Raw genomic sequence first — 27,300 nt, 5'->3', positions numbered from 1 at the left:
AATTTCTACAAACCTGCCACCAGAAGTAAAGGTGGAAATACCATACCATGCCATGCCACCCTTACTTCTGCGCTACAACTAGCGACGACTCTGCTTTCAGAGCTGGGCTCCCAGTCAGCAGCCGCCACTCTCCAACTGTCCAGCTCTGAATGCAGCACCACCTCCAGCAGCTGCACAGAAGTAAGGGTAGCAGAAATGCAACCCCCCCCCTTACAATAACCTTGCAACTCCCACACAACTCCTTTTTGGGTCAGGACTCCTACAATTACAACACCATGAAATTTCAGATTTAAATAGCTTTCTATTCTGAGATTGCCTGGACTCCTCTGCTGGAGAGCTCTGCATCGTTGCCAGTGCTGCTGAGCTCGCCCCGATGTCCAACCAGGAAATGAGATTCAAACTGGCCAGACAGGAAAAGGAATTCAAATTTTTCCGGGGCATTTCCTGTGTGGCTGGTCAGAGCATCCGAGCTCGGACTGCTGTCCAGAGCGTCAACAGAGTGGTGCAGTGTGGGATAACTCCCAGAGCTACTAAGGTCGATTTCCGTCCACACCTAGCCTAATTCGACATAGCCATGTCGAATTTAGCGCTACTCCCCTCGGCGGGGAGGAGTACAGAATTCGAACTAAAGAGCCCTCTATGTCGAATGAAATGGCTTCCTGGTGTGGACGGGTGCATGGTTAATTCGAATTAATGCTGCTAAATTCGAATTAAAGTCCTAGTGTAGACCAGGCCTTAGACTCCTCAACCATATTAGTTTGACTTTGTGGGTAGTAGACCAATTTACTCAAATTAATTTCTAAAATTAGCAAAATCCTCAAGATTGAAGATGCAGACTCTAAATCCTCAGAAACCCTAAAAAGAAATCCCCTTCAAATAAAAAATTTAAGGATCAATATTTTTCTATTCCTAAATATTTAAAAGATATTAATTCAGAGTGACTGCCTACAAGTTGGAAAAAATATTTGTAAGCTCTGCCTCCCCATTATACAAATCTGTTAAGGAAAAAAAGGTCAAAATTTTATTTCTAAGAAGGACTCAGAAATGTCTTCCCATACCAAAAAGAGGGCAACCTTGTGGAAGGGGTAATTTTATCTAAGGATCCTATATAATATAAATATCTTTCAAAATAGACCATGACACCTTCTTTTGAGCTTTATGTGCTGCTGTGGCTTGGTCATCTCTACAACTTGACTCTCCTGGATGCAAACTATTAAGATGCTCTCAAATTAAAATCTAAGAATAATAGAATCACATATGAGAAACTTCAAAACACATATAAGGCTCTTCCTTATTTATGATGCTTTTTGTCACACCACAAGATTCACTTCTCATGCCCTTCTTCTCTCTTATACAGTGGCCAGAAGGAACATGTGGTTCCAGTTCTGAGATCAGAATGTCATCTCTAGAACCCATTCAAATCCAGGCCTCTTTTGTCAGAAGTTTTTGGGGGAAGCTTTAGCTACAGCTGTGGGAAAAAAACAAGTTTCAGATCTCAGCATGTTCCCTATGCTCAAAGAGATAAGGGACAGTCACTTTTACTTCAAGGTTAAGAATTTTAAAGCTTTTGGCAAAAATCACAAACAACTCTTTAGCTTCTTTCATTCCCTCAGAATGAAATGGACAAAAGCTTCCCTTATAAAACATTTGGTCTCCATCTATGTTTAGTTACATTGTCACTGTATCACTCACTATGGGTTCTAAAGACAAAGGTCAGTAAAGAATAGTTTTTGTTTTTTTTTTAAGTTTGCTCTTGCCCTAAATATAATTTGGCTTCAATGACATTCTTGCGGAGGCTTTTGTTTTAGCTCACATTAACTTGTCTGAATCCAAAGCAGAGCTCCATAACTAATAGCACCAGTTATATTTGGAGATATATATATATATATATAATGGAGTGTTTTGATAATTTTTTGTTGCTGTCCACCACATTCAATTTATAATTTCTGTTTTATTATTTTGGGGAGTCTTCCTCGATTGTTTACAAATGTTAGCAATTCATTTTTCCCAGTCCTCTTCCCCATTTTTGTTTTCAAGAATGTGATAAGCTAAAAAAATAGCAAGAGTGATGAAATACAGTAGGTCTCAATTTCTGTACTGTGTGCAAGATTATTTAAATCTAAAAATATTCATACTTTCCAAACTGTTGGAAAAATTGACATACCAATGTTTTTCACAGAAGCCACAGAGAGGATAGGATCTGTTGTGCCAACAATGACTCCAAACAACATGCTAATGAGCCAGTTCCAGTCATACTTATTGATTTTATAAGTTAACACTCCAATTAAAGTCCAATTCAGCAAGAAGCCAGGAACTGAAAGTAGAAATATCTGTGAAGACAATTCATAAATGTATTATTAGATTTTAAAGTATTCATATATCCTATTGTATCACAAGATTATTCATTTTATATTCCCAGACAAAAACTATGTTAAATTGGATTTACGGTTGAGTGCATATAAGTAATTTAAAAGGTACAAATATTATTGAGATATTATAATTATCCCATAAATAAGCATTACAAACCCTAGGAATTTCAGAGTTAAGGTTAAATTAATAGAAATCCAAACATGTTAAGAAATTAAAATAAACAGTTTTTAAGGCACGTGAACAACCTTAATTCCTCTTTGTGCAGACACCCTGCAATAACCATACAATCACAAGTGGATAATATCACTGCTTGTAGTGCTGGATTAAATTTAACTGATTTTTTTTTTAAAACAGATTTTTTTTTTTTTTAAACTCATGGCATCACTACAGGACAGGGTTACGGTTGCATGGGTGGCTGAATTGTGAATTGCTTTTTGCGTTATTCTGGCCACTTCAAATGATATCACCTATCACCTGCTTATTCTTTTAACTGTTCAAAGAGGTTTCCCATCAAGTAAATTGTTAATGGGGGCTGTTTTAACTATCCTTCAAGCACCAATAGTAGTTTTAAAAAAAAATATTGTAAAGCTGGAAGTTTTAATTTCTTTACTAGACTTGCAAGCACGACTGCACTGGGATTTGAAGCAATAATCCGCATGTCAATATGAAGAACCCCCAATTTCCTAGTGCTATGGCAGGCATTTGCCAAAACAACAAGCCTCTCTAACAAATTACCAATATTCAGCCTACAATCTGAAGTATTTAAGTGGCACTTCCTATACCCAGTCTGGTACCTTCCCCACAACATCCCTCAGACCCTGAACTATGCACTAGAACCCAGGTGGTGTCTTCCCCTTCACCCTGCCATGTAGGTTTGAGAGAAAAGTGCAAAGGGGACAGCCAGAGACTCCAGCTAGTAGGGGCAGAATCAGTGACTGCACCTTTTTAGTTTTTTGAAGAACTTTCTACAGTTTTGACTGAACTTTTTTTTTTTGCCCTGTTCTATTGTACCAGCCCTCCTCCTCCTCCACAACCTCTTCACCTCAGCATCACCCCTCTAACCCTCTTCTCCCATTCCACTTACTCTCTTCCTTTCCTCGAGCTTATCCTTCCTCCTAACTAAAGCCAGCAAAAGAAAAAAATAATAGAACTAACATGATGTTTGCTGCCATCACATTGTTCACTCTGCTTGTGTGTTATACCCTTTCCCCACCCTTCGTCTGTCTTGTCTATTTAGATTATAAGCTCTTCAGAGTGGGAACCATATTTTTGTTGTGTGTTAATACAGCATCTAGCACAATATGGTCCAGGTTCATGACTAAAGCAACTAACTGGTACAGTACTATAAACAAACTTTTAGGCTCTTTTAGGACTTGCAGACTTCCATGAGAAGATACATGTGCTTCTCAGGAGATGGCATATTGGGTTATGTCATGTACAATGCCAATTTGGTCTGTGCATGCTTTCAGCTACTGAAAATTGAAAGGGCATTAAAATATTTTCCCAACCACCACCAAACTGCAGGAATCAAAGATATTTTTTCCCATCAGGGGCTGGATAACAGTTTCTTTGTTCAGATTTCATTTTGTTTTCTCTAATTTAAACATTTCTGTATAATTTCTTCAGCCGGTTTCTAACTGTCAGCTTTCACAAAAGAGTTTATATCTAAACTGAAAAGGCAAATATTGAAGTGCTGATATACATACTAATCACTTTTTTTTTTAAAGTGAGGGTTGGGGAACATAGTCGATCTTTATCTATATAATAATTACATTAAAAAAACCTTATGTTATAAGAAAATTAAGACTGCACTCAAGAGTTAGGAAACGCCAAAATTAAAGTTACTCATGCAATCCTAATTCAGCTCCCTTGTGCATACGTATTACAATACAGTCTTTATTTACTAGCTCTAGTGTCCAAAATTCAAAAAACAACATCAAGCAGCCTGCAGGTACAGATTACAACCAGTTTAGTATTTACCATTCCAGGTGAGACATAAAGCAGGTGGCAACTGTCATATACTTAGGAAGCATTATTGACAGTGCTGGAGGATGCTTAAAAGATGTGGATACTTGCAAAGCAGCAGCTGTTGTCATATTTCAGGCCTTTCTGTGGACTCTGAGGGGAAGTCTGGACCCCAAGCAGCAGATCTACAGAATCGTGGCTATACCAACTCTGTTGTGTGGCAGCGAAATGTGAGCACCAAGCAAGGCCATAGAGCACTAAATTGACATTTTTTATTCTTGTTGTCTTCATCAGCTATTTCATATTAAATGACAGTTCAAGATCAGAAATAAGGATATTCAAAGCTGAACCCAGCAACCATATCCATCAGCACTGATTCAGTTTTGGCAGCTTTCTTGGCATAGACATATTATTAGGACGAAAGACCAAAGTGTTTACACCAAGGAAATGCAGCTACACCACCAGCAATCAAGTGGCAATGAAAAAGGTCTGATGGCATGCTAAGATTGCCAACAATGGACATAAACTGCAAATCAAGCATGACCACCTTAATGACTAGCTAGAGATCCATCTGGGTAGTGGGCTGCAAGAAGGCCAAGTCCCCTTGGGATCTGCTACAATGATGACAGTGTGTCAAGAAGTATGTTGATAAATTGAAAAGGGTTCTGAGAAGAGCCACAAAAATGATTAAAGGATTGGAAAACATTTCTTACAATGATAGACTCAAGGATCTCAATCTATTTAGCTTGGCAAAGAGAAGGTCACGAGATCACTTGATTGCAGGGGGAAAATATTTGATAATGAGTTCTTCAAACTAGCAAACAAAGGCATAACATGATACAATGGCTGGAAGTTGAAGCTAGACAAATTGAGACTGGAAATAAGGTGTAAACTTTTAACAGTGAGGGTAATTAATCATTGGAACAATTTAACAAAAGTTGTGGTAGGTTCTCTATCACTGGACATTTTTAACTCAAGAATGGATTTTTTTTAAAAGATGTGCTCTAGTTCAAACAGGAATTATTTCAGATAAGTTCTGTGGCCTGTATTATATAGGAGGACAGACTAGATGATCATAGTGGTCCCTTCTGGCCTTCAGATGTATGAATCTATATGATTACATCCAATATTTTCCAGACTCTACCTCATACAATGCACAGGACGGACAGCTATTCACTGAATGGGTAGCTAGTCAATATTTCTTTTTTATTCTCATCATTAGGGGTGTAACGCCATACATTGTTTGCTGCACACCATCCAAACCCTGCATTGAATATAATTATTAATTTCCTCATTGGCTTTTCTACAGTGGTGTCATCATAGGCCTGGTCTACACTGGGGAGGGGGAGGAAATTGATCTAAGATATGCAACTTCAGCTATGAGAATAGCGTAGCTGAAGTCAACGTATCTTAGATCAAATAAAAATTACTTACTTCACGTCCTCGCAGCACTGGATCGACAGCCACGGCTCCCCCGTCGACTTTGCTTCCGTCTCTCACACTGCTGGAGTTCAGCAATCGATGGGAGAGCGATCGGGGATCGATTTATCACATCTACACTACACACAATAAATCGATCCCCGACAGATCGATCGCTACCCGCCGGGTAGTATAGACATACCCAGAGTATCTTAATATTTTACAAATGTTAATGAACCTATCTTCACAAAACCCATGAGATGAGGTGAATATTATCCCCATTTTACATGGGAAACTCAGGGACAGAGATTAAAAACAAAATTGTCAAAAACGTCAGCTAATTTTGGGTGCCCAATGACATGCCTAGAGCTTTATTTTTTTCAGTGTACTTAGCATTTTATAGCACTTATATCTTCAGAGCAGAGCTCCCATTGACCTCACTTGCGAGTTCTCAGCACTTCAGCAAATCAGACCCGTGTCTCATGCTGGGTACTCAGAAAATGATGAATACACCATGGACATCTATGAAAGTTTTGGTTTAAGTGATTTGCCCTGCATCACAAAGAAGCTCTGGGGCATAAGCAGGGACAGAGTCCAGTTCTCCAGTGTGACATTCAACTGTCTTAACCATGAGGCAATCCCTTCTCTTCCTGCAGTTCCCTTCCTCATTCATCACACTTTCCAACCTCTGCAACAAATGAGGCAGGAATCCTATACACAAGATCTTCATTCACCTAACATCCTGAATGAGTTCCCAAAGCACAGTCCATCAAGTGCACTAAATGAGGTAGGGATCCTGAAGAAAATATACTGTGAGATCACGTATCTAAAGACTGTACTAATGCATAAACAAGAGGGCCAATTAAGGTTGCATGAGCACACTTACTTCAATCATTTCCTAACTTTGCATACTGGACTTTGCAAACTTCATATTCTTTTAAAATTTTGGATGCAATTTCCTTTTTAAAAACCCATAAAACTGAAAAGAACAAAAATTCCATTCTGTGGAACCATAACGATCCCAAATACGGTCTTCAGCAAGATTGGGTTGATCTCTAGAGCCACAGCATAGTCCTCTGTCACTTGAGTTATTGTAGTAACTGGTATTAGTATAAGACTTTTCCATGTGAACCTGCCACTAGAGGGGGATGGAAACACACTTGACCCAAAAGGTTTCACAACTATTTACTAGAAAGCAAAGGAATGTTGAGACTCAAGAATAATATGTTAAAATCTAAATTATGTCAGGGAACGTAGTAACTAGTGGTTACAGACTCTTCTGCCCCTGTCCCCCACAAGCCTTTCCCTGGCCCCTTCTGCCCTATCCCCACCACCTCAGTTCCTGCTCCTCTCTGGCATGGTCCATTTCCCCCCAGTTTAACTGCTGCCTCTGTCCCCACTCATTGCTCCTATCATCCTTATCCTTTGCTTTTTCCCCTCTCCTCCACCGCATCTCTTTCCCTTATCACTTGTCATATCTCCCCTTACTGTCCTGCTGCTATTCCCGTCCCCCCATGCTCCTAATTCCACCCCTGAGCTCCTGTGTGTCTCTGCCCTGCATATCTCACCCCTTCCACCCACACTCCTGATCCTTTTGCATTCAAGTCTGTCTGTTTCCTCCTCCTCACTGACTAGGTGCCAGCACCAGGAGCACTGAGAGCACAGGAAAGACAGTCTGCCTGCTCTCTGTCCACATACCCAATGCCAAGCAGCATCCAGCAGCCAAGAGAAGCAGTTGCAGGGAAAGTCCTGCTAGTCCTTTCTAACCCTGAGATAGCGCATGCACAATCCGGTCAGCATATAGGAGTTGCAAGGGGAAAGAGCATGCTCAGTGCAGACTGACTCTTTGGAGAATTTAGCTGTCAAACTCTTATTAGACTCCACTGAGCACGTGCCCAATTTGGGCAAATTTTCACAGACAAAGTAAAAGGCACAACTCTGACACCAGAGCAACCCTGCCCCAATGACAAATTTAAAATATCTTGTTCCACAGCAGAGGTGCTATGTTTTTTCAATGAAAGAGTTGTAAGAATTATTCTTTTACATGGGCAAAACGTGTTTTTCCATAACCTTGTTCTTGGAAACAGCTTTATCATTTTAGCTGAAACTTGCCAGACACGTTCTGATTTATACAGACCTCTAGCATGGAAATTTTCATCCCAAACAGTTTAAGTTTGTCAAAGTTATAAGCAACTGAAACAAAATCTTATAATGGAAAATGCATGCAACCTTAACTACAGGTATTACTTTCTGAGCCATCTATGTTGTTTATTATTTTTATATATTTAGGTGCAACCAACTAATCCTCATCCATTTATTTTTTTCATAGGTAGAAGCCTTTCTCCCTGTTCAGCTAGTTTTACTTATCAGCAGCAGGCAGTGCCAGCCAAATCAGCATCTTTTAAACAACTGGTTTAACTGGTAACAGCTGTCGAGGAATACTAGAACTGCAGCATAGAAAGGAGCACCTGTGCCCCCTCTCAAGATTAAGGAACAATTCTGGATGTTGAGGGATGGGGGCATGCTAAAGAAGAAACTCTTCATGCTCAAAGATAGTAGAATTAGCTGGAGGTGCTGAAAGGAGCACTCACTCCAGAAAAATTTGTGGCAGCCTGGGTAACCATGGGACAACTCTCTTTCCTGAAGAGATTGAATGGACATCTGACAGGGTGATGAAGGAGAAAACAAGGCTGGCAGAAGTTTCCTGAGGAGTATACTGGGTCTTTTACACTGAAGTTGCCTCTAAGCTCTCTGTTGAGCAGACCTTTTCTAATACCCTCCCCCACAGACCTTAAGATCAGCACTGGAAAGACAGAGAAATTGAGGGCTATGACCTACCCCAGTTCTCTCTCCCCAAGACCTCTCTCTTCTTCACTCCAGGTTGAGAGAGGCAAACTCCCAACTCACAGATGAGATGGCACTACATTTAAAAAAGTAAAAAGGTTTCTAAAGTCCTATTGCTCCAATTAAGCTTTTCCTTTTCTTTTTATAATTTATAATGTATACCAAACCATTGCAACCACTTTACAGCCACAAAGAAAAACAAGGACACAATTACCTCTTATCTTTTCCATATAATGAACTCTAATAGGAAGTTTCTGAAATCACATCTTACCTGCCAAAATGATTTCCGAAATATATAAAAATCCATTTCAAAAGCGGCAGTAAATATTATAACAGGTGTGAACATATGAAGAAACAGGATCGGATCAATTTCTGCAACGTATTCTATCAAAACGCGAAACTGACAATACAAAAGAAAGTAAAGTACATTTATTAAGTGATTTCTGGGAAATACATATATATTGGATGGAATGGGGGGGGGGAATTAAAAGGTTTTTTCCTATCTGTAAATCTGCAAGGATATTAAGTAATCATCATTCTGGACCAACTGATTTCCCTTTGCTGTTCAAACTGTCAAGACAATATGATCAATCATCGACTTCTAAATATTTGTCATTCTCCTCTCACCAAACTGCACTGCCTCTTTTAACAATTTGGACCAATGGGTTCCAAGTAACAGTGCACACAGGTTCCCCAGCTGGGGAGAAAAAGGCCATTACAAAATGACAATGCTCAGCACCCATCTAAGGCCAAGCATCTATGAAGCTCACAGTAAAAGTCAGTAGTGCCTTGTAACAAATATACGTAGACTGCCAGATGACAGCCTTGCACAACTCTTTCACAGAAGGCCTTTCCCTCTAAACCTAGGAACCTAGTATGAAAGATACCTGGGGAGAAAACATTGAAGTTTTATATACAGAAATAAATGAAGGTTACTTACCTGTAACTAGAGTTCTTTGAGATGGACTCTGCATATTCACATTCTTGGGATGCACCAAGCCAGTGCAGACTGGATGGTGGAAAAGACGGTTACTCACCGTAGTAACTGTTGTTCTTCGAGATGTGTTGCTCCTATCCATTCCAGTTAGGTGTGCGCGCCGCGCGTGCACGGCTCTCCGGAACATTTTTACCCTAGCAACTCCGGCGGGCCGGCTGGGCGCCCCCTGGAGTGGCGCCGCTACAGCGCCGGATATATACCCCAGCCGGCCCGTCCGCTCCTCAGTTCCTTCTTGCCGGCTACTCCGACAATGGGGAAGGAGGGCGGGTCTGGAATGGATAGGAGCAACACATCTCGAAGAACAACAGTTACTACGGTAAGTAACCGTCTTTTCTTCTTCGAGTGATTGCTCCTATGCATTCCAGTTAGGTGATTCCCAAGCCTTACCTAGGCGGTGGGGGCGGAGTGAGACGTGGCAGAGTGTAAGACTGCTGAGCCGAAGGCTGCATCGTCTCTGGATTGCTGCACCAACGCGTAGTGGGAGGCAAAGGTGTGGACAGAAGACCAGGTGGCCGCTCTACAGATGTCCTGGATGGGGACATGGGCCAGGAAGGCGGCCGACGAGGCGTGCGCTCTCGTCGAGTGAGCAGTGAGGCGGCATGGTGGCACACGAGCAAGCTCGTAGCATGTCCGAATACATGCCGTTACCCATGAGGAAATCCGCTGGGAGGAGACCGGCTCGCCCTTCATGCGGTCGGCGACTGCTACAAACAGCTGGGTCGAACGCCGGAAGGGCTTCGTCCGCTCGATGTAAAAGGCAAGGGCCCTGCGGACGTCCAGGGTGTGAAGCTGTTGCTCCCGAGGGGAGGCGTGCGGCTTCGGGAAGAAGACCGGGAGGAAGATCTCCTGGTTGAGGTGGAACGCCAACACCACCTTAGGGAGGAAGGCCGGGTGTGGTCGAAGCTGCACCTTGTCTCCGTGGAAGACGGTGTATGGTGGACCAACCGTTAGAGCACGGAGCTCAGAGACTCGTCTTGCTGATGTAATTGCGACGAGGAAGGCTGTCTTGCAGGAGAGGTAGAGCAGAGAGCACGTGGCCAGAGGCTCGAAGGGCGGTCCCATAAGCTTGGCCAGAACGAGGTTCAAATCCCAGGTCGGGGCAGGACGCCGCACCGGTGGGTACAAGTGGTCCAGGCCTTTAAGGAAGCGGGAAACCATCTGGTTGGAGAAGATGGACCGACCTTCCATAGATGGACGAAAGGCGGACACTGCTGCCAGGTGTACCCTCAAGGAGGAGACCGCAAGACCTTGCTCCTTAAGGTACCAGAGGTAGTCCAGGATGGTAGGGACAGGGACTACGAATGGATTGAGACCTCGTTGATCACACCAGAGCGCGAACCGCTTCCATTTCGCAAGGTAGGTGGAGCGAGTGGAAGGCTTTCTGCTCTCTAGCAGGACTTGCTGTACTGCCGCCGAACAGTCCCTCTCTGCGTGGGTCAACCACGCAGGTACCAAGCTGTAAGATGGAGGGACTGCAGGTTCGGATGGCGGAGTCTGCCGAAGTCCTGTGTGATGAGGTCCGGCCATAACGGAAGGGGGATGGGATCCCGAACGGAGAGCTCGAGCAGCAGGGTGTACCAGTGCTGCCTCGGCCAGGCCGGAGCTACGAGTATGACGTGGGCTCTGTCCCTCCGAAGCTTCAGTAGCACTCGGTGCACGAGCGGGAATGGAGGGAAGGCATAGAGGAGGTGATCCGTCCAGGAGTAAAGGAATGCGTCCGACAGGGAGCCTGGCGAGCGACCCTGGTACGAGCAAAACAGGTGGCACTTCCTGTTCTCCTTGGAGGCGAATAGGTCTATCTGGGGAAACCCCCACCTCCGGAAGATTGTGTGCATGACATCAGGACGGAGGGACCACTCGTGGGAGAGGAATGACCTGCTGAGATGGTCGGCCAGCGTGTTCTGCACTCCCGGAAGAAAGGACGCTTCCAGGTGAATTGAGTGGGTCACGCAGAAGTCCCACAGAAGCATCGCTTCCTTGCAGAGCGGGGAGGAGCGGCCTCCGCCCTGCTTGTTCACATAAAACATCGCTGTCGTGTTGTCCGTGAACACCGCTACGCATTGGCCTTGCAGACGGGCGTGGAAGGCGTGGCACGCCAAGCGAATTGTCCGCAGCTCCCGGACGTTGATGTGGAGGGAGAGCTCCTGGGGCGACCAGAGGCCCTGGGTGTGAAGGTCGCCCAGGTGGGCCCCCCATCCCAGCGCCGAGACATCCGTTGTCAGTGTCACGGACGGACGAGGAGGGCGGAACGGGACTCCTGCACACACGACCTCTGGGTCCAGCCACCAGCTGAGCGAAGCGAGGGTAGGCTTCGTGACCGTGACTACCCTGTCTATGGAGTCGCGGTGCGGGCGGTACACCGACGCCAGCCAGGATTGAAATGGGCGAAGGCGCAGCCTCGCGTAGGCGGTGACAAACGTGCACGATGCCACGTGGCCCAGGAGGCGTAGGCAGGACCGAACTGTCGTAGTGGGAAAAGCGTGCAGGTCTCGGATGATGGAGACCATCGTCTGGTGTCGAGTGCGAGGGAGGCAGGCCCTGGCCACCGTGGAGTCGAGGACCGCTCCGATAAATTCCACTCTCTGCGATGGAGTCAGTGAGGACTTCTCGGCATTGACGAGAAGACCCAGTACCCGAAACAGGGAGAGTATCTCGGCAATTTGGTCTGTTACCAATTGTTGGGATGGCCCGCGAACCAGCCAGTCGTCGAGATAAGGGTAGACGTGAACTCGACGACGGCGGAGGTCTGCAGCAACTACCGCCATGCACTTGGTGAATACCCTCGGCGCGGTGGATAGGCCGAAGGGTAGTACCGCAAACTGGTAGTGTGCACTGTTGACCATGAAGCGTAGATAGCGTCGATGGGGAGGGTAGATCACGATATGGAAGTACGCGTCCTTCATGTCGAGGGCGGCAAACCAGTCTCCCGGATCCAGGGAGGGAATGATGGTCCCCAAGGTTACCATGCGAAATTTGAGCTTGACCATGTACTTGTTGAGCTCCCGGAGGTCCAGTATGGGTCTGAGGCCTCCTTTCGCCTTGGGGATGAGGAAATAATGGGAATAGAATCCCCTGCCCCGCCTGTCTTGCGGCACCTCCTCTATGGCACCCAACCTCAACAGCGTCTCGACCTCTTGCAAGAGGCATTGCTCGTGAGAGGGGTCCCTGAAGAGGGACGGGGAAGGTGGGCGGGAAGGAGGGGGCGAAATAAACTGAAGGTGGTAACCATACTGGATAGTACGGAGTACCCAGCTGTCCGATGTTATGTGGGACCACGCCCGGAGGAAGCGGGAAAGGCGGTTGCAAAACAAAGGGGTTGGAGCCTGGGAATAGACTGATGGGCCGTCCTCGGGCGTCCCATCAAAACTGTTGCTTGGGCCCTTGCGGGGCCTTGGACGACGCCTGGGCCTGGTTGCGCCTGCTGCCGGAAGGTCTACGGCGGTTTAGACCGTTGCGCCGACTATTATAGGGCCTTGACCTGCCCTGGGTAAAGGGCCGGTAGGGTTGTTGCTGCCGGAAAGAGCGCCTCTGGGTAGCTGGTGTATGCATACCCAGAGTGCGGATAGCTATACGACCGTCCTTCAGGGTCTGTATCCTGGAGTCCGTTTTCTCCGAGAACAGACCGTGAGTCTCAAAGGGCAGGTCTTGCAGGGTATACTGCACTTCTGGCGGCAAGGTGGAGGACTGCAGCCAGGAGATGCGCCGCATAGTCACTCCGGAGGCCAAAGTTCTGGCCCCTGAGTCCGCCGAATCCAGAGCAGCCTGGATGGAGGACCGGGAGGCTTTCCTGCCCTCTTCAACCAGAGCCGAGAACTCTTGCCGGGAAGCGGTCGGGATCAGCTCCGAATATTTAGTGAGGGACACGAAAATGTCAAAGGTGTACTGAGCTAGGAGGGCCAGCTGGTTTGCAATCCGCAGCTGGAGACCCCCCGCCGAATATACCTTCCGGCCCAACAAATCCATGCGCCTGGCGTCCTTCGACTTCGGCGCCGGGGCTGGCTGTCCGTGCCTCTCACGGTCGTTAACAGACTGAACGACGAGTGAGTCCGGAGCGGGGTGTGTGTACAGATACTCGTATCCCATGGGGGGGACCGAGTATTTACGTTCAATGCCCCTTGCAGTAGGAGGGACGGACGCCGGCGACTGCCAGATGGTAGTGGCATTTTTCTGTATTGTCTTAATAAACGGGAGGGCCACCCTTATCGGGGCCTCCGCTCCGATGACGTTGGTCACCGGGTCTTCGTCTTCCGGGACCTCTGCCACCGGGAGGTCAATAGCTTTCGCCACCCTGCGAAGAAGGTCCTGGTGGGCCCGCAGGTCAATCGGGGGAGGGTCCGCCGTAGCGGCACCCGCCACCGCCTCATCCGGAGAGGAAGACGAAGACAGAGTCTGTACCACCACCTCTGCCGGTGGCTGCTCCGGGGCTTGGGAAGTTGAATCGTGCTCCGGATGCAATGCGGGACCTGATGGCGACAGGGTCTCCCCCGGTGGTGTTGGGGGAGGCCTGCTCACCGTGGCCTCTGGCACCCTGCGTTCAGCACCCGCTGGGCGTTGGGGAAAGGGGAGCCCTTGGGGCTCGTGGTAGGCCCAGGGGACCCAAAAACCCCACTGCTGAGGTCCAAGGTCCTGGCTCTGGGTGGCAGCCTGGAGATCTGTCCCGCTGCCCACCTGGGAGGCGATGGATGGCTGACGCGAAGGCCACGGGGGGGCAGAGGCGCTGATGGAGTGCGCCGTGGAAGGAGGCAGCTTGTCCCCAGACGGTGCCGAGGATCGGTGCCGGCTGTCACGGTGCCAGGATGGAGATCTGAACCGTCGACCACTTCGGTACCGGGAGCCTGAGCGTGACCTCGATCGTCGGTGACGAGAGCGGCTTTGGGAGTCGCGATGTCGAGATCGGTACCGGGAGCTGGACCTCCGACGGTACCGTCGGTCCGGTGACCGGGACCGTGAACGTCGCCGGGAGTGCGACCGGTACCGCGATACTGAGCGGTACCGGGACTGCGACCGGTGCCGGGACGGGGAGCGGTACCGAGACGGAGATCGGTGCCGGGATCGGGATCGACGAGACGGCGACCATTGCCTGTATCGGGATCGGGTCCGAGGCTTGGAGCGCCGTCCATCCCGTCTGAACAGCCCGCACCGGCGGTGCCGGGGGCCGGAGGCAAGGTGCCTCTGCGAGCTCAATAAGCTCTCTCGCCGTCGCGAATGTCTCAGGCGTGGACGGGAGATGCAGCTCGACCGCGGTCGGCACCGGGGAGCAGGGAGGTACCGGACTCGACGGCCCTTGAGGTGCCAGAGTCAACGGGACCGTGCATGGCTTGTGCACTACCACAGCCGGTGCCGGAGGTGCCGGTGATGGCTGGGTAAGCTGTCCCGAAGTTGGAGGCTTAGGAGCCGCGTGCGCCGTCTTCCGCTTCCTCTGTGGGGAGAGGGAACGGTGCCGGGACTTCGGTGCCGTCTGCGAGTCTTTAGCTGCGTCGGTACCGGGACGGCTCGGTGCCGCTGGTGCGCTGCACGCCGAGGACGGTTTCGGCGGCGCCGGGGACGGAGTGGGAGGCTGAAGTGCCGACTCTGTAAGGAGCTGTTTAAGGCGAGAGTCTCGCTCCTTTCTCGTGCGCGGCTTAAACGCCGTGCAAATCGGGCACTTATCTGTCCTGTGCGATTCCCCGAGGCAGCGCAGACAGGAGTCGTGCGGGTCGCCGATGGGCATGTGCCGCTGGCAAGCCGCACAGGGCTTAAACCCCGGTGCCTTGGGCATGAGCACGCACCGGTTGTGGAAGAAGAGGGGCTAACCCCTCTAATTCCCTTACTATACTATAACTACTAAACTTATTCAACTAATCTAACAACTAAACTAAGTTAACCAACTATATACACTGAAGAGATGGAGAAACGCTAGGGCTGTGGAGGTGAGAGAGCACTCCACTGTTCCAACTGGCCGTCACGGGCGGTAAGAAGGAACTGAGGAGCGGACGGGCCGGCTGGGGTATATATCCGGCGCCATAGCGGTGCCACTCTAGGGGGCGCCCAGCCGGCCCGCCGGAGTTGCTAGGGTAAAAATGTTCCGGAGAGCCGTGCACGCACGGCGCGCACACCTAACTGGAATGCATAGGAGCAATCACTCGAAGAAGAACCTGCTGATACAGTATCCATTAGAGCACACATGCACCCCTCCTAATCCTTCCCTCATCATTCAAGCACATTCTGAGGGGGAGGTTATAAAAGGGGGCATGGTGCCACCTCAGTTCCTGCCACTGTTAACATAGAGTATAAAATTGATTAGAACTCAGCAGAAAAGGGAAAGGCAGACTGGGAATATGAATATGCAGAGTTTATTTCAAACAACTCCACCTACATGTAAGTAACTTTCATTTCTCCTTCAAGTGTCCTCTGCATATTTCTATTCTTGGGATCATTTGGCAAGCAGTAAATAAAAAGGTAGAGGGACACAGGGTCCTCCTAATTAAAGATTGAAGCACCACTCTGCCAAACTGAGCCTCAGATCTAGCTACAAAATCTAAAGCATAACGTTAAGTTAAAGAGTGACTAGAACGCCAAGTGGTGGCTTTGCAATTTCAGTAAGGGGAACACATCTAGCACATATAACAGGGGTAGCTATTGTTCGTGTGCAGTGAGTTCTAAGACCCCCAGGAGGAGAAACAGAAGAGATCTTATAACTCTCCTCTATATACTGCCTAACCCATCTAGACAAGGATTATGTAGTGATAGCTTGACCTTTAAAATTTCCAGCATAGAAAATGAATAATTTGGGAGAAGCCTACAACTCCTCAGTCCTATTCACATAATATGACAAAACTCTCTTGGCATCTAAACAATGTAATCTAGACTCCTCTTATGAGCATGAGGTCTAGGAAAGAAGACCAGTAAATTAACAGATTAACATGATAGTCCAAAATTACTTCAGGAAAAAATATGGGCTGATGTCTAAGTACAATTTTGACTTTGAGTAACAGTGTAGGAAGGGTCAAGAATCAATGCATGCAGTTCACAAATTCTTCTAACAGATGTGACTGCTATTATAAAAGCTGTTTTAATTTAAAGATGAAATAAAGAACACCCTGACAGAGTTCAAATGGTGGAAACATAAGTTTTGTTAATACCAAGTTTAAATCCCATGGAAGAACTGGATTTTTTACTGGCAGATACAAGTTTAATAAACCCTTCAAAATCTTTTTAAGAGTCACGTGAAAAGATAGATTTACTATCAGTAGATGTATGATAAGCTACTATTGCTGCTAAATGTACTTTAAGTGAGCCAATAAACACATTTTTAAAGTTAAATAAATATTCTAAAATACACTGAATAGGAGCTGACGCAAGATCAATATCCTTATCATAGAACTGTGGAATCGTAGGAATGGAGGGGACCTCGAAAGGTCATCTAGTCCAGTCCCCTGCACTCATGGCAGGACTAAGTATTATCTAGAACAGGGGTTCACAACCTTTTTCTTTCTATGCCCCCACACTAAGCTATAAAAACTCCATGGTCCACATGTGCCACCACCACTGGTTTTCTACATATAAAAGACAGGACTGGCATTAGGGGGTAGCAAGCAGGGCAACTGCCTGGGGCCCCATGCCACAGCAGGCCCCACAGAACTAAGTTGCTCAGGCTTCAACTTCAAACCCAGGTGGCAGAACTCAGGGCTTCAGCTTTCTGCCCTGGGCTCCAATGAGTCTAACACTGGCCCTGCTTGGTGGACTCCCTGAAACCTGCCTGTGGCCCCCCAGGGGAGCCCAGACCCCTGGTTGAGAACTGCTGATCTAGACCATCCCTGACAGATGTTTCTCTAACCTGCTCTTAAAAATCTCCAATTATGGAGATTACAAAACCTCTCTGTGAAATTTATTCCAGTGTTTAACCACCCTGACAGTTAGGATGTTTTTCCTAATGTCCAACCTAAAACACCCCTACTGCAATTTAAGCCTATTGCTTCTTGTCCTATCCTGAGGTTAAGATGAATAATTTTTCTCCCTCCTCCTAGTAACAACCTTTTATGTACTTGAAAACTCTTATGTCCCCTCTCAGTCTTCTCTTCTTCAGACTAAATAAACCCAATTTTTAAATCAAGCAATTATACAACAAATCTTTTCTATATCAAATCATAACATTTTCTTGTTGACTGTTCTTGAAACACATTGCACATCTAAGGAGCAAGATTTCTCTAAATCTGTTAAAGTCCTATTCCCCAAGCTGCTAGATGTAACAGTTGAGGATCTGGATAAAAGACTCCCTTGCTGCTGGAACAGCAAATCCAGTGTTAATGGTAGAAGCTGTAATTTCCTTTGCATAAGAAAAATAAGTCCATATATGTGACACTCTGTACCTCAAAATAGGAACTCTGGAACCCCCATATTCAATACTGTCATATGATCATGATATGTTTTGTACAATGCATGCCTTGCGAGGTATTATTTTAAAAGTCTTGATCTGTTGAACCTTAATATACTGTTGAACTGTATGTACTATCATTGTATATGAAGTATTGCTATATGTGTTACTGAAATATATTGTGAGGTTGGAAGATGCCCACAGCTGGTCTTTTCAGCAACGACAAAGGAGCAACTATCACTGGCCAGACAGGCACTGATGGCCAATCAAGAAGAATCCACTATCCCAGAGACTCCTCAAAGAGGGCACGTACACAATGAGGGTAGCCTAATCCCGACTTCACAACAAAGATTCTTCTAGCAGCTGGAAGAAAGTATAAAAGAGCGACAGTGACATCATCACTTGGCCTCTCTCCTCCCCCATCTCAACACCTGGAAGATCATTTGGAAGACAGAGACTTTGAACTAGTCCCAAGCTGGGAAGGGAATCCAGCCTGTGTATTGAGAACTGTGAGCTGCCTATAACATCTCTTAGGGGGAAAGACTGCTTGATTCCAATCTAGCTTAGTCTGTGGAATTTAGACTGTGAATTTATTTTTATTTCCTTTGTAACCTACTTTGATCTCTATGCCTGCTACTTCTAATCACTTAAAATCTATCTTTCTTTCGTTAATAAATCCATTTTATATTTTATTTAAAACTGTGTTTTTGGTTGAGGTGCTCAGGAAATCTCGGCTCTGATTACAAAGACTGGTACATGTCCACTTTCCTTTGAGGAAGCGACAAACTAATTAATGAGCTTGGACTGTCCAAGGGGGTATATTTCTGGGGTGAAAGACTTGGGTGGAATTGGTTGGTGCTTCTCTCTGTATGATTCATGAGTGACTTAGAGAGCATTCATGCAATTTTGCAGGGTGTGAGTCTCCACGTGATGATGGCTGAGTGATCACAGTGCCTGGAAGGGGTTGGCTGCTTGTCACCAACATAGCTTTCAGAGTTAAGGGGGCACAGTGGTCCCACAGTTCCAGGTTGTACTCCAGGGATCCCATCAGAATGTATCATTGCTGTTTCTCCCCTACCAAGTCAACTAGTATCATTGTGGCTGAGTCTTTGCCACCACATTTAATATTAATGGGAAAGAGGGAAAAGAATACATTAGATCAATCCTCCAACTGAGAAAGAACACATCTGTCATCAACTAAATGTCTGAGCCTGCTCTTGAACAGAAGTGGGCACATGGTGTTGAATCTTGTTGTGAAAGGATCTATGTTCAGAAAATCCCAAAGGTTGAAAATGTCCTAAGTCAGTGAATCCTTTAGTGACCACTTGTGCATCTGAGTAGAATCCCTGCTCAGATGACCGATGATCTCATTGTGAATTCTCACTACCATGTAGGTCAATCGGGTGGACTCTAAAATACACCAGACTCGTAGCTGTGGAAGCAGGGAAAGAATTAATAAGGATTTGAAGGGGATTTTAATGCATGTCAGTCAGTTAGCAAGAGTTAGCCTAGCTGTAACCCTAATGACGTTAGACTTCTAGAAGCAAGAAAGAACTGTGTAAAAAGTTATTACGACCTTGCAAATATGCAGGCTGGCGTCTTTTAGGAGTGAGACAAATAAGATAGCAGAAAGGCTTATGTATAAACAAAATGTATTTGTTGCTTTTTACTGTCTGTATTATTGCTAGAAATTGTCTGTAACAAAGGTATAAAGGCTTGCTGTAATTGTTTACCAGTTGAGAGACCTGTCCAGGACTGGGGTGACTCTGTGTCCTATGGCACTCTCTCCCTCCATTGTAATTACTGGAGAAATAATAAAGTATTTGATTTTGCTGCACCCAAACAAAAAGCGAGAACTGAGTTTTTCTCCGACATAGCTATACAGACTTTTTGCAAAGTTGTTATGAACAAGTCCTCCCCCTTTGCGCACATAAAACATTGCTGACCTATCATTTGTAGCAACTTGCTCTACTGTGTTCTATACTTGTGGGAGAAATTACTTGAGAGCTAAATATACGGCCAAGTGAGAGTCTTGGTGATTCCAGAGACCTCAAATTAATAGACTGCTGAGAGAAATCCCTGCTGTGATAACTGGGTTTACAAGTTTACCCCAATTGTGAGCTCAAACATAAAAAGTATGTGAAAGTTCATAAGATGCCACAATAAATAACAATAAATGCTGATGGGAAATAAGTCAAATTACTAATGAATGCTATAAACAGGTGCAGGAGAACCAGACAGAGACTAAATTAGTCCAAACAAAAAAAAAAGGGTCATATCGATATAATTCAAGGACTATAGAGAAAACATGTTTGTTAAAAACAGAAGATGGAGAACCAGAAATTAATCAAACAAAATTGGTGTGTTGGATATTAGGCCTAACTGGTGGACAAAATAATAAGGAGAGGGGACTATTCAGCCCACTTTTTTCTTTCTGGGTGTTCTTAAAAAGAGATTTTGAAGAAAAAAAAAATATATATATCATCCCGTGTCCTTGCACAAGCCAGTTCATCATCTCAACTCATCTCATCTTCCCTGACCACCAAGAAAAAGAAGCAGACCAGACTGAACGACTTTCTTCCTGAGATGAAGGCCATTAGGTCTTGCTAAAAGAACTTTGTTCTTCACTTGTGAGTCCTGAAAATCAAATCCTGAAATCAGCTGCACTGCATCAGCATAGTGAAATGACTACAATCATGCCCTAAGGAGAAAAGACTCAAGCAGATGACATCCAGTCCTCAACCCATCAGTGGGGATACCTAATTGCTAGCATCATGGAAGCACATAAGATCCTGTTCTGCCTCTCTTCCTTGTATTACCTTCTGCTTCTCTCACCACTTACTTACTCCTATCCCATATCTCATTCTCTCTGCCTTCCATCAAATCCTGAAATCAGCTGCACTGCATCAGCATAGTGAAATGACTACAATCATGCCCTAAGGAGAAAAGACCCAAGCAGATGACATCCCTGAACAGAATGTAAACCAGAGTCCAAGCAACAGCTGACCTGCCAGCCAAAGCATCCATTCATAACTGATGAGCCATCCAGAATCCAAAAAAAAAAAAAAAAGCTGCATTTCTCCCACCTTTTCTATTCTCTCTCTCCTCCACCTTATGTGCTCCCATTTGTTAGAAACAGGAAAAGTAAATACTAGGGCTGTCAAGTGATTAAAATAATTAAGCACAATTAATCAAAGTTTTAATCACATTGTTAAACAGAGTCTTTCACTGAGCTAGGTGAGTTCCCTTCAGCCGAGTGAGCCCTTGTATACAAGGGAGGGTGGATTTTATCTTAGGGACTCCACATGCCGCAGGGGAAGAGGGGCTAGTGCAGGGAGACTGAATTTGCCAGATCCCCATTCTCTACGGAATACCTCCCGGAACAAGGGGCCAGCTGGGGGTATTGGGACATGGCATGTGAGGGGTTGGTCCCCAGATCATGGAGAAGGTCCCTGGAGCAAAGGGCCGGCCAGGGGCAACGGGGCACAGGGCTGGGGTGGTTCCTGGAGCAAAGGTTTGGCTGAGGGCAAAGGGGTGGTCAGTCACCATACTGAAGAGCCAGCCAGGGGCAATGGGGCACAGTGGGGGAATGGGGTGGTCCCCAGAGCAAGAGGCCATGGGGCACGGCAGGATCAGGATCTTTACCTCTCTGCTGTAGCCGGGATGGGAGCCACTTCCTCTTCTCTTCCCGCCCTCTGGTGGCAGCTTGGGTTACTGCACCTGACTGCACCCTGTCAGATCCCTCCACAGCTGATCCCTCCCCTTCCCGCCCAGAGATATGTGATTAACACGTTGTAACCATGCCTCAGTGGGTCACAACTGAGAATGCCAAATTCAGGAAAAAGTGCTGAGAAATTGGGCAGATACACTCCAAGACTGGTGGCTAATCCCTCATAGGATATACCAAACCAGCAACAAAAGTAAACTTCTGTTTCACCACACTGGCTAACAACAAGTCAAGAAAGCAGTTTCCTTAGGCATTCCAGTCCTTATATTACCACTGAAAACACTAGACTTAGAGATGAGTGGTTCTTTAAAACCAATCTCTTCAAATAAAAGGTTCTTCTGATCCCAAAGGACAAGCCACACACTCAGGTCAATATATAACTTAAATCTTACCCAAAAATCTAGCTGATAAACATTTATTCATAAAAAAAAAAGAAAAGAAAGAAAGAAAAAAGGTGAGAGTTAAAATTGGTTAAAGGAATCAAATACATACAGTAATTGCAAAGTTCTTGGTTCAGGCTTGTAGCAGTGATGGAATAAACTGCTGGCTTGATAAGTCTCTGGTTGCTTCCAAATCATTGGAAGGTCCTCTGCCCATTGGTTAGAATGCTCCAATTAGCAGAAGTTCAAAGTCCAGAGGTTTGAGCAGGAAAGAGGCTGCAGCAAGATAGAGGCATTTCCAGGGCCTTTTATAGCTTCTGCCATGTGGAGGGAAACCCATTCTTTCAAACAAAGCCCTCAGCACAGCTAATGGAAAATTACAGGTAAAAGATAGGAGTTTGGAGTCACATGGGCAAGTCACATGTCCATGCAAAATTTTGCTTTGTCACAGCAGGAAAGTCCATTATCTCCCAGAGTCCATTATGAGTCAAGTGTCTTTTTGATGGGCCACTTATTTTGAATAGTCCCCCCAAGATGTGCTGGCTAACTACCTTATGGGCGTTACCCCAGGAGCAATCATTTGAAATCCAGGTATAGAGCCAATATTCATAACTTCAAATGCAAGAATAATACATGCATACAGACAGCATAATCACAACCAGAAAATCATAACATTTTCATAGACATCGTACATGCCACATTTTGTACAAGATTTGTTGCAAATATATAACAGTGGTTGCAACAATGGTCCTATTTTAATCAGATGTCACACATGTTTAAAAAATGAATGCTTTAATTTTGTTTTCAGTTAATCACAGGAGTTAAATGTGACTAATTGACAGCCCTAGTAAAGACCTTTATACATCAGGAATGAGGGTAAAGTTAACTCTTTCCTTTTTGTCAAAAAAGTTTTTCTGAAAATGAGACTCTCAGATTTTACCTCCAAAAGGAGGTAAAGATTTTAAAGGTTTTGATTAAGTTTGCAATGCAGAATCAGTCAATTTCATTTTCAATATAAATGCTTGTTTTACATTTTTTTTTCTTTCTTGTGTTTGATGAATAAATTTTCAGTTTTAGAGTGAGTGCGTTGAAGTGTTTGCCAAAAATCAAGTAAACCAAGGTCTCCTTTAAAAAACCAAACAAACAAACCTCTTTGCATCACTGTTTTTATGTTGGACAGTGAAAAAGTTTATCAAGTACCACAGTAGGTGAATGTTCCTTGACTGTCAGTTCTTAATACTTAGGATCCAAATGTCTCAGATCTGTAGATACAGATTTTCCCTGACTGGAACAGGGGAGTCAGGTTTCCAAGTTCGATAAGGATAGCTAGGAGATAGCCAATATGCTAAAGGCATCCATGGTGGTGGGAGGGATCACAAGCCTCCCCACAGGTCCCCAGGCACCACTCAGGACATAACTGCCACCCTGCAACTCACTCAAGTAACTAGGGAAGGGTCTATGGGATGGTCTAGTTCACAGAGGACCCTGCTCCCAAAACTCCCAAATTGTGGGAAACGTTCAACCCCCTCAACCGGCTAAGGAGTACTATATGAACCAGGAAATAACAAGAGGAAGTTGCCCTAGCAACTAGACCACTGATTTTCAGACTGTGGTCTGCGGACTTCAGATTTCCAAAGGGGTCTGCACCTCCATTCAACATATTTTAGGGATCCACAAATTTAAAAAGGTTGAAAACCACTGAACCAGAGGAATCCTTGGCTGTCTGTGACTACAGACCCCTCATCTTCACCTGACTCCTGAGCCCTGCATTCCTGCCTGCTCCTGGTTCCTTTCTTTCCATCCTAGACCCCCATCTACTCCCAGTTCCTGCTGTCCTGCCCTACTCCAGACCCCTGCTCCTCTGCCTTACCCCTGATGCTATCTTCAGCTCTACACCTGGCCTGGCACCCAACTTTGTCTCCAGCTCTGATCTCTGGCTCGGCACCAGAGTCTGGCTCTAACCTTCGGCTTAGTACCTGATGCTGTCTGTTTTTGACTTCCTGCAAGGACCACTAAGCCTGACTGCCCATACCCTGTTCATTACAGGTGGGATATACCAATACCGTCAATTATGCCAATCCAGCATCATCTAATAAGCCTAGTGCAGTGGTTCACAAACTTCATTGCACCTTGACCCACTTCTGGTAACAAAAATTATTACACGACTCCAGGAGGAGGGACCAACACCCAAGCCTGGCTGGAGGGCCAAATCTGAAGCCCTGGGTGGGGGTCATGTAACCTGAGCCCCACTGCCCAGGGCTGAACCCCTTGGGCTTCAGCCCCAGGCAGTGAGACTCGGGCTTCCGCTTTAGCCCTGGGCTGTGGGGCTCTGGCTTCAGCTTCAGCCCTGGATCCCAGCAAGTATAAAACCAGCCCTGGGGACTCCATTAAAAGGGCGTCATGATCCACTTTGGGATCCCAACTCACAAGTGGGGAGGGATAGCTCAGTGGTTTGAGCATTAGCCTGCTAAACCCGGGGTTGTGAGTTCAATCCTTGAGGGGGCCAGTTAGGGATCTGGGGCAAAAAATCTGTCTGGGGCCTAGTCCTGCTTTGAGCATAGGGTTGGACTAGAAGACCTCCTGAGGTCCCATCCAACCCTGATATTTTATTATTCTACCCCCTGGCCTAATGAATAGGATGCCTCTTTGAGACTCAAATCAAGGGGGAAAGCCCTGCTTCAAAAGAATAGCCAAAATCAGTGTCAGATCAGGCTCCTCTTCAGAATTAAGATCCAACCCCAGGGCCGATAAGACACCACAGAATATAACAGAAGCTGAAACTTGAAAATGCAGAGGGTACGCATAGAAGAATACAAGGCCTTATCCAGCTAGCTATGATGAATCTAGAAGCTTTCAGAACTTCTGAGGCCTTCCAGAGCACAAATAAGGAGTATGAATAGATTAATTCTACGTACGTAAAGAGAAGAGTGCTCGAACTGACCACTTCCAAAGTATGCCAAATCTCTTATCGGCAACTTAAAAGAAGAGGAAAATCCAGGAAGGGCAATTTTCTGATTGATATGTAAGGAAGACCTGGAGTTGAGCATAAAACTACAGAACTATTTTCAAAATTTCTTTATTCTTGCAGAAAAATCAGAAACAGTTCTTTACAGGAGAGAAGAGCTCTCTCTGCCTCTTGCCTGACAATAATAATCATAATGAGAAGATTTTTTGAAAGAGAAGAGCCTCTGGGAGTAGTGGCAATACCATGGACTAGAAGTGAGGAGGAACAAAAAGAGAAACTAGATTTGGCTACACAAAGGGTTTACAGAGCAAAATGTTAGTTTCATGAGGGAGGTTACAACCATAAAAAAAACGTGACAAGGGAATGGGACCAAATATGGACCCTGCAAGTTGCAGGTGGACAATACAAAATCCAAACCTGCTTGAAGAAACTCTTAAAATCGAGGCATTTGAGATTGTCTTAGGTGAAATTTTTATAACTGAGCAGAATTGAGAAGTTGCCCACAACCTATTAAGAGGCTTTGGAAGTGACCACAATTCAGTGCATAACTGACTTTTGAATTTGGGCAGCAAAAGAAAAAAATTGGGGAAAATATTTGGTTGTGAACATCTGCAGAATTTCTCAGCAGATTGGAAAAGTCCATTTCAATCTGTATGTATCTAAAGGATAATAGGATTATAAGGAACAGCCAGCATGGATTTGTCAAGAACAAATCATGTCCAACCAAACTAATTTCTTTCTTTGACAAAGTTATAGGCCTAGTGGATAGGGGGAAGCTGTAGACATGAAATATCTTGATTTTAGTAAGGCTTTTGAGACAGTCCCACATGCTAATCTCATAAACGAACTAGGGAAATGTAGTCTATATGAATTTACTATACGGTGGATGCACAACTGGTTGAAAGACCATACTCAACAAGCAGTTATCAATGGTTTGTTGTCAAATTGAGAACATCTATCTAGTGGGGTCCAGCTCGGGTGACCAGACAGCAAATGTGAAAAATCGGGATGGGGGTGGGGGGTAATAGGAGCCTATATAAGAAAAAGACCCCAAAATCAGGACTATCGCTATAAAATCAGAACATCTAGTCACCCTAGGTCCAACAGAGGTCAGGCTTTGGTTTGGTACTATTCAGTATTTTCATTAATGACGGATAATGGAGTGGAGAGTATGCTTATCAAGATAAAATTCAATAAAGATAAGTGCAAAGAAAGAAAAAAATCAAATGCACAGTCACAAAATGGGAATAACTGTTGATGCATATGCAGAGATGCAGCAATAGTTTAGTGTGTTACTGTGGACTAAACAAATTTAAGACTGAGCAATGGTTGGGTAATAAAATCCATCTCTACCACTAATTTGCTCTGTGGCAGAGTGAAATGATTTAAATCATCAATTTTAATCACAATGTAAACCAGCAAGCAGGAAACCTTGATTTAATCATTGATTTTAATCTTCTTCTGCATTTGTACTTTTTAGTTATTTTCCTAAAGAAAGGATAATTCTCATTAGCTGGTAATGATTAAAACATGTTGCTTTAAACTAGCCTTTAATATAGCCTTTAAACTACATTTGGTGTTTCTTTTTACTAAACAGAAGGACACACTATATCTATACACATTTAAAGACTTATTCCTGTTTTACTTCAGTTTTCAGGCTGTGAGATAAGAAACAATTACACTCTCATCACTTTATTCCACTAACATTTCTTCAGTAAACTATTCATGAATAGGCCCCAAATGTGTAACAGTAAGCACATAATCTATTGTTTATGTGCAGTAATGAAAAGTGAGGTTTTACCAAAATGATCTTTTCCACAACAGGCAGTCCAGAAACTATACTTTGCAATTACAGTGCCTACCATCTGAGTATCTCAAAATGATTTATAAATATTCAGTATACTATAGAAGACCCTATGAATTAAGTAACTATTATCCTTATTCCACAAATGAGGAAATTGGGACAATTGTGGGCGAAAGCCAGATCTCTAAGCCTAGATTGGAACTTTAACCTCCAGACCAACAGTTCTCAAATATTTTGATAGCATGAACTACTTCTTAATAGAAAGAGCATTCTTGCAAACCCATCCCATTCACAATTATAAGGGTCTACTCCCCTCTCATTGACAATCTCATAGAATCCCTGTGCCAGCTGCAGAAATATCTTGTATGGAAAACTAGTATTAGATATGTATTTTTAGCTGCCTCTGAATGTTGTTTAGTATCTGGAAACAAGGATAGCCATATAGGATAGTGTTCTATGGTCCACCGTTTGGGAAC

At 45.1% G+C, this 27,300-nt stretch overlaps 1 protein-coding gene across 3 annotated transcripts in view; it reads right to left on the bottom strand.

Moving 5' to 3' along the window:
* The window catches only part of LOC123370418 (sodium/hydrogen exchanger 10-like), a 262,362-nt gene that overhangs the window by 231,177 nt on the left and 3,885 nt on the right, over positions 1-27,300 (bottom strand). For all 3 annotated transcript variants that reach the window (XM_045016987.1, XM_045016986.1, XR_006579406.1), the window contains exons 3-4: positions 8,870-8,998; positions 2,165-2,330 (exon numbers count right to left, since the gene is read on the bottom strand). In XM_045016987.1, coding sequence (XP_044872922.1) covers positions 2,165-2,330; positions 8,870-8,998 — 295 coding nt within the window. The remainder of the gene's footprint in view (positions 1-2,164; positions 2,331-8,869; positions 8,999-27,300) is intronic.

The sequence above is a fragment of the Mauremys mutica genome, chromosome 4, assembly GCF_020497125.1.
Source record: "Mauremys mutica isolate MM-2020 ecotype Southern chromosome 4, ASM2049712v1, whole genome shotgun sequence".
NCBI classification, from domain to species: domain Eukaryota; kingdom Metazoa; phylum Chordata; order Testudines; family Geoemydidae; genus Mauremys; species Mauremys mutica.
Note: the sequence above shows the minus strand (reverse complement) of the source record. Positions and strands in the feature narration are given on the sequence as shown.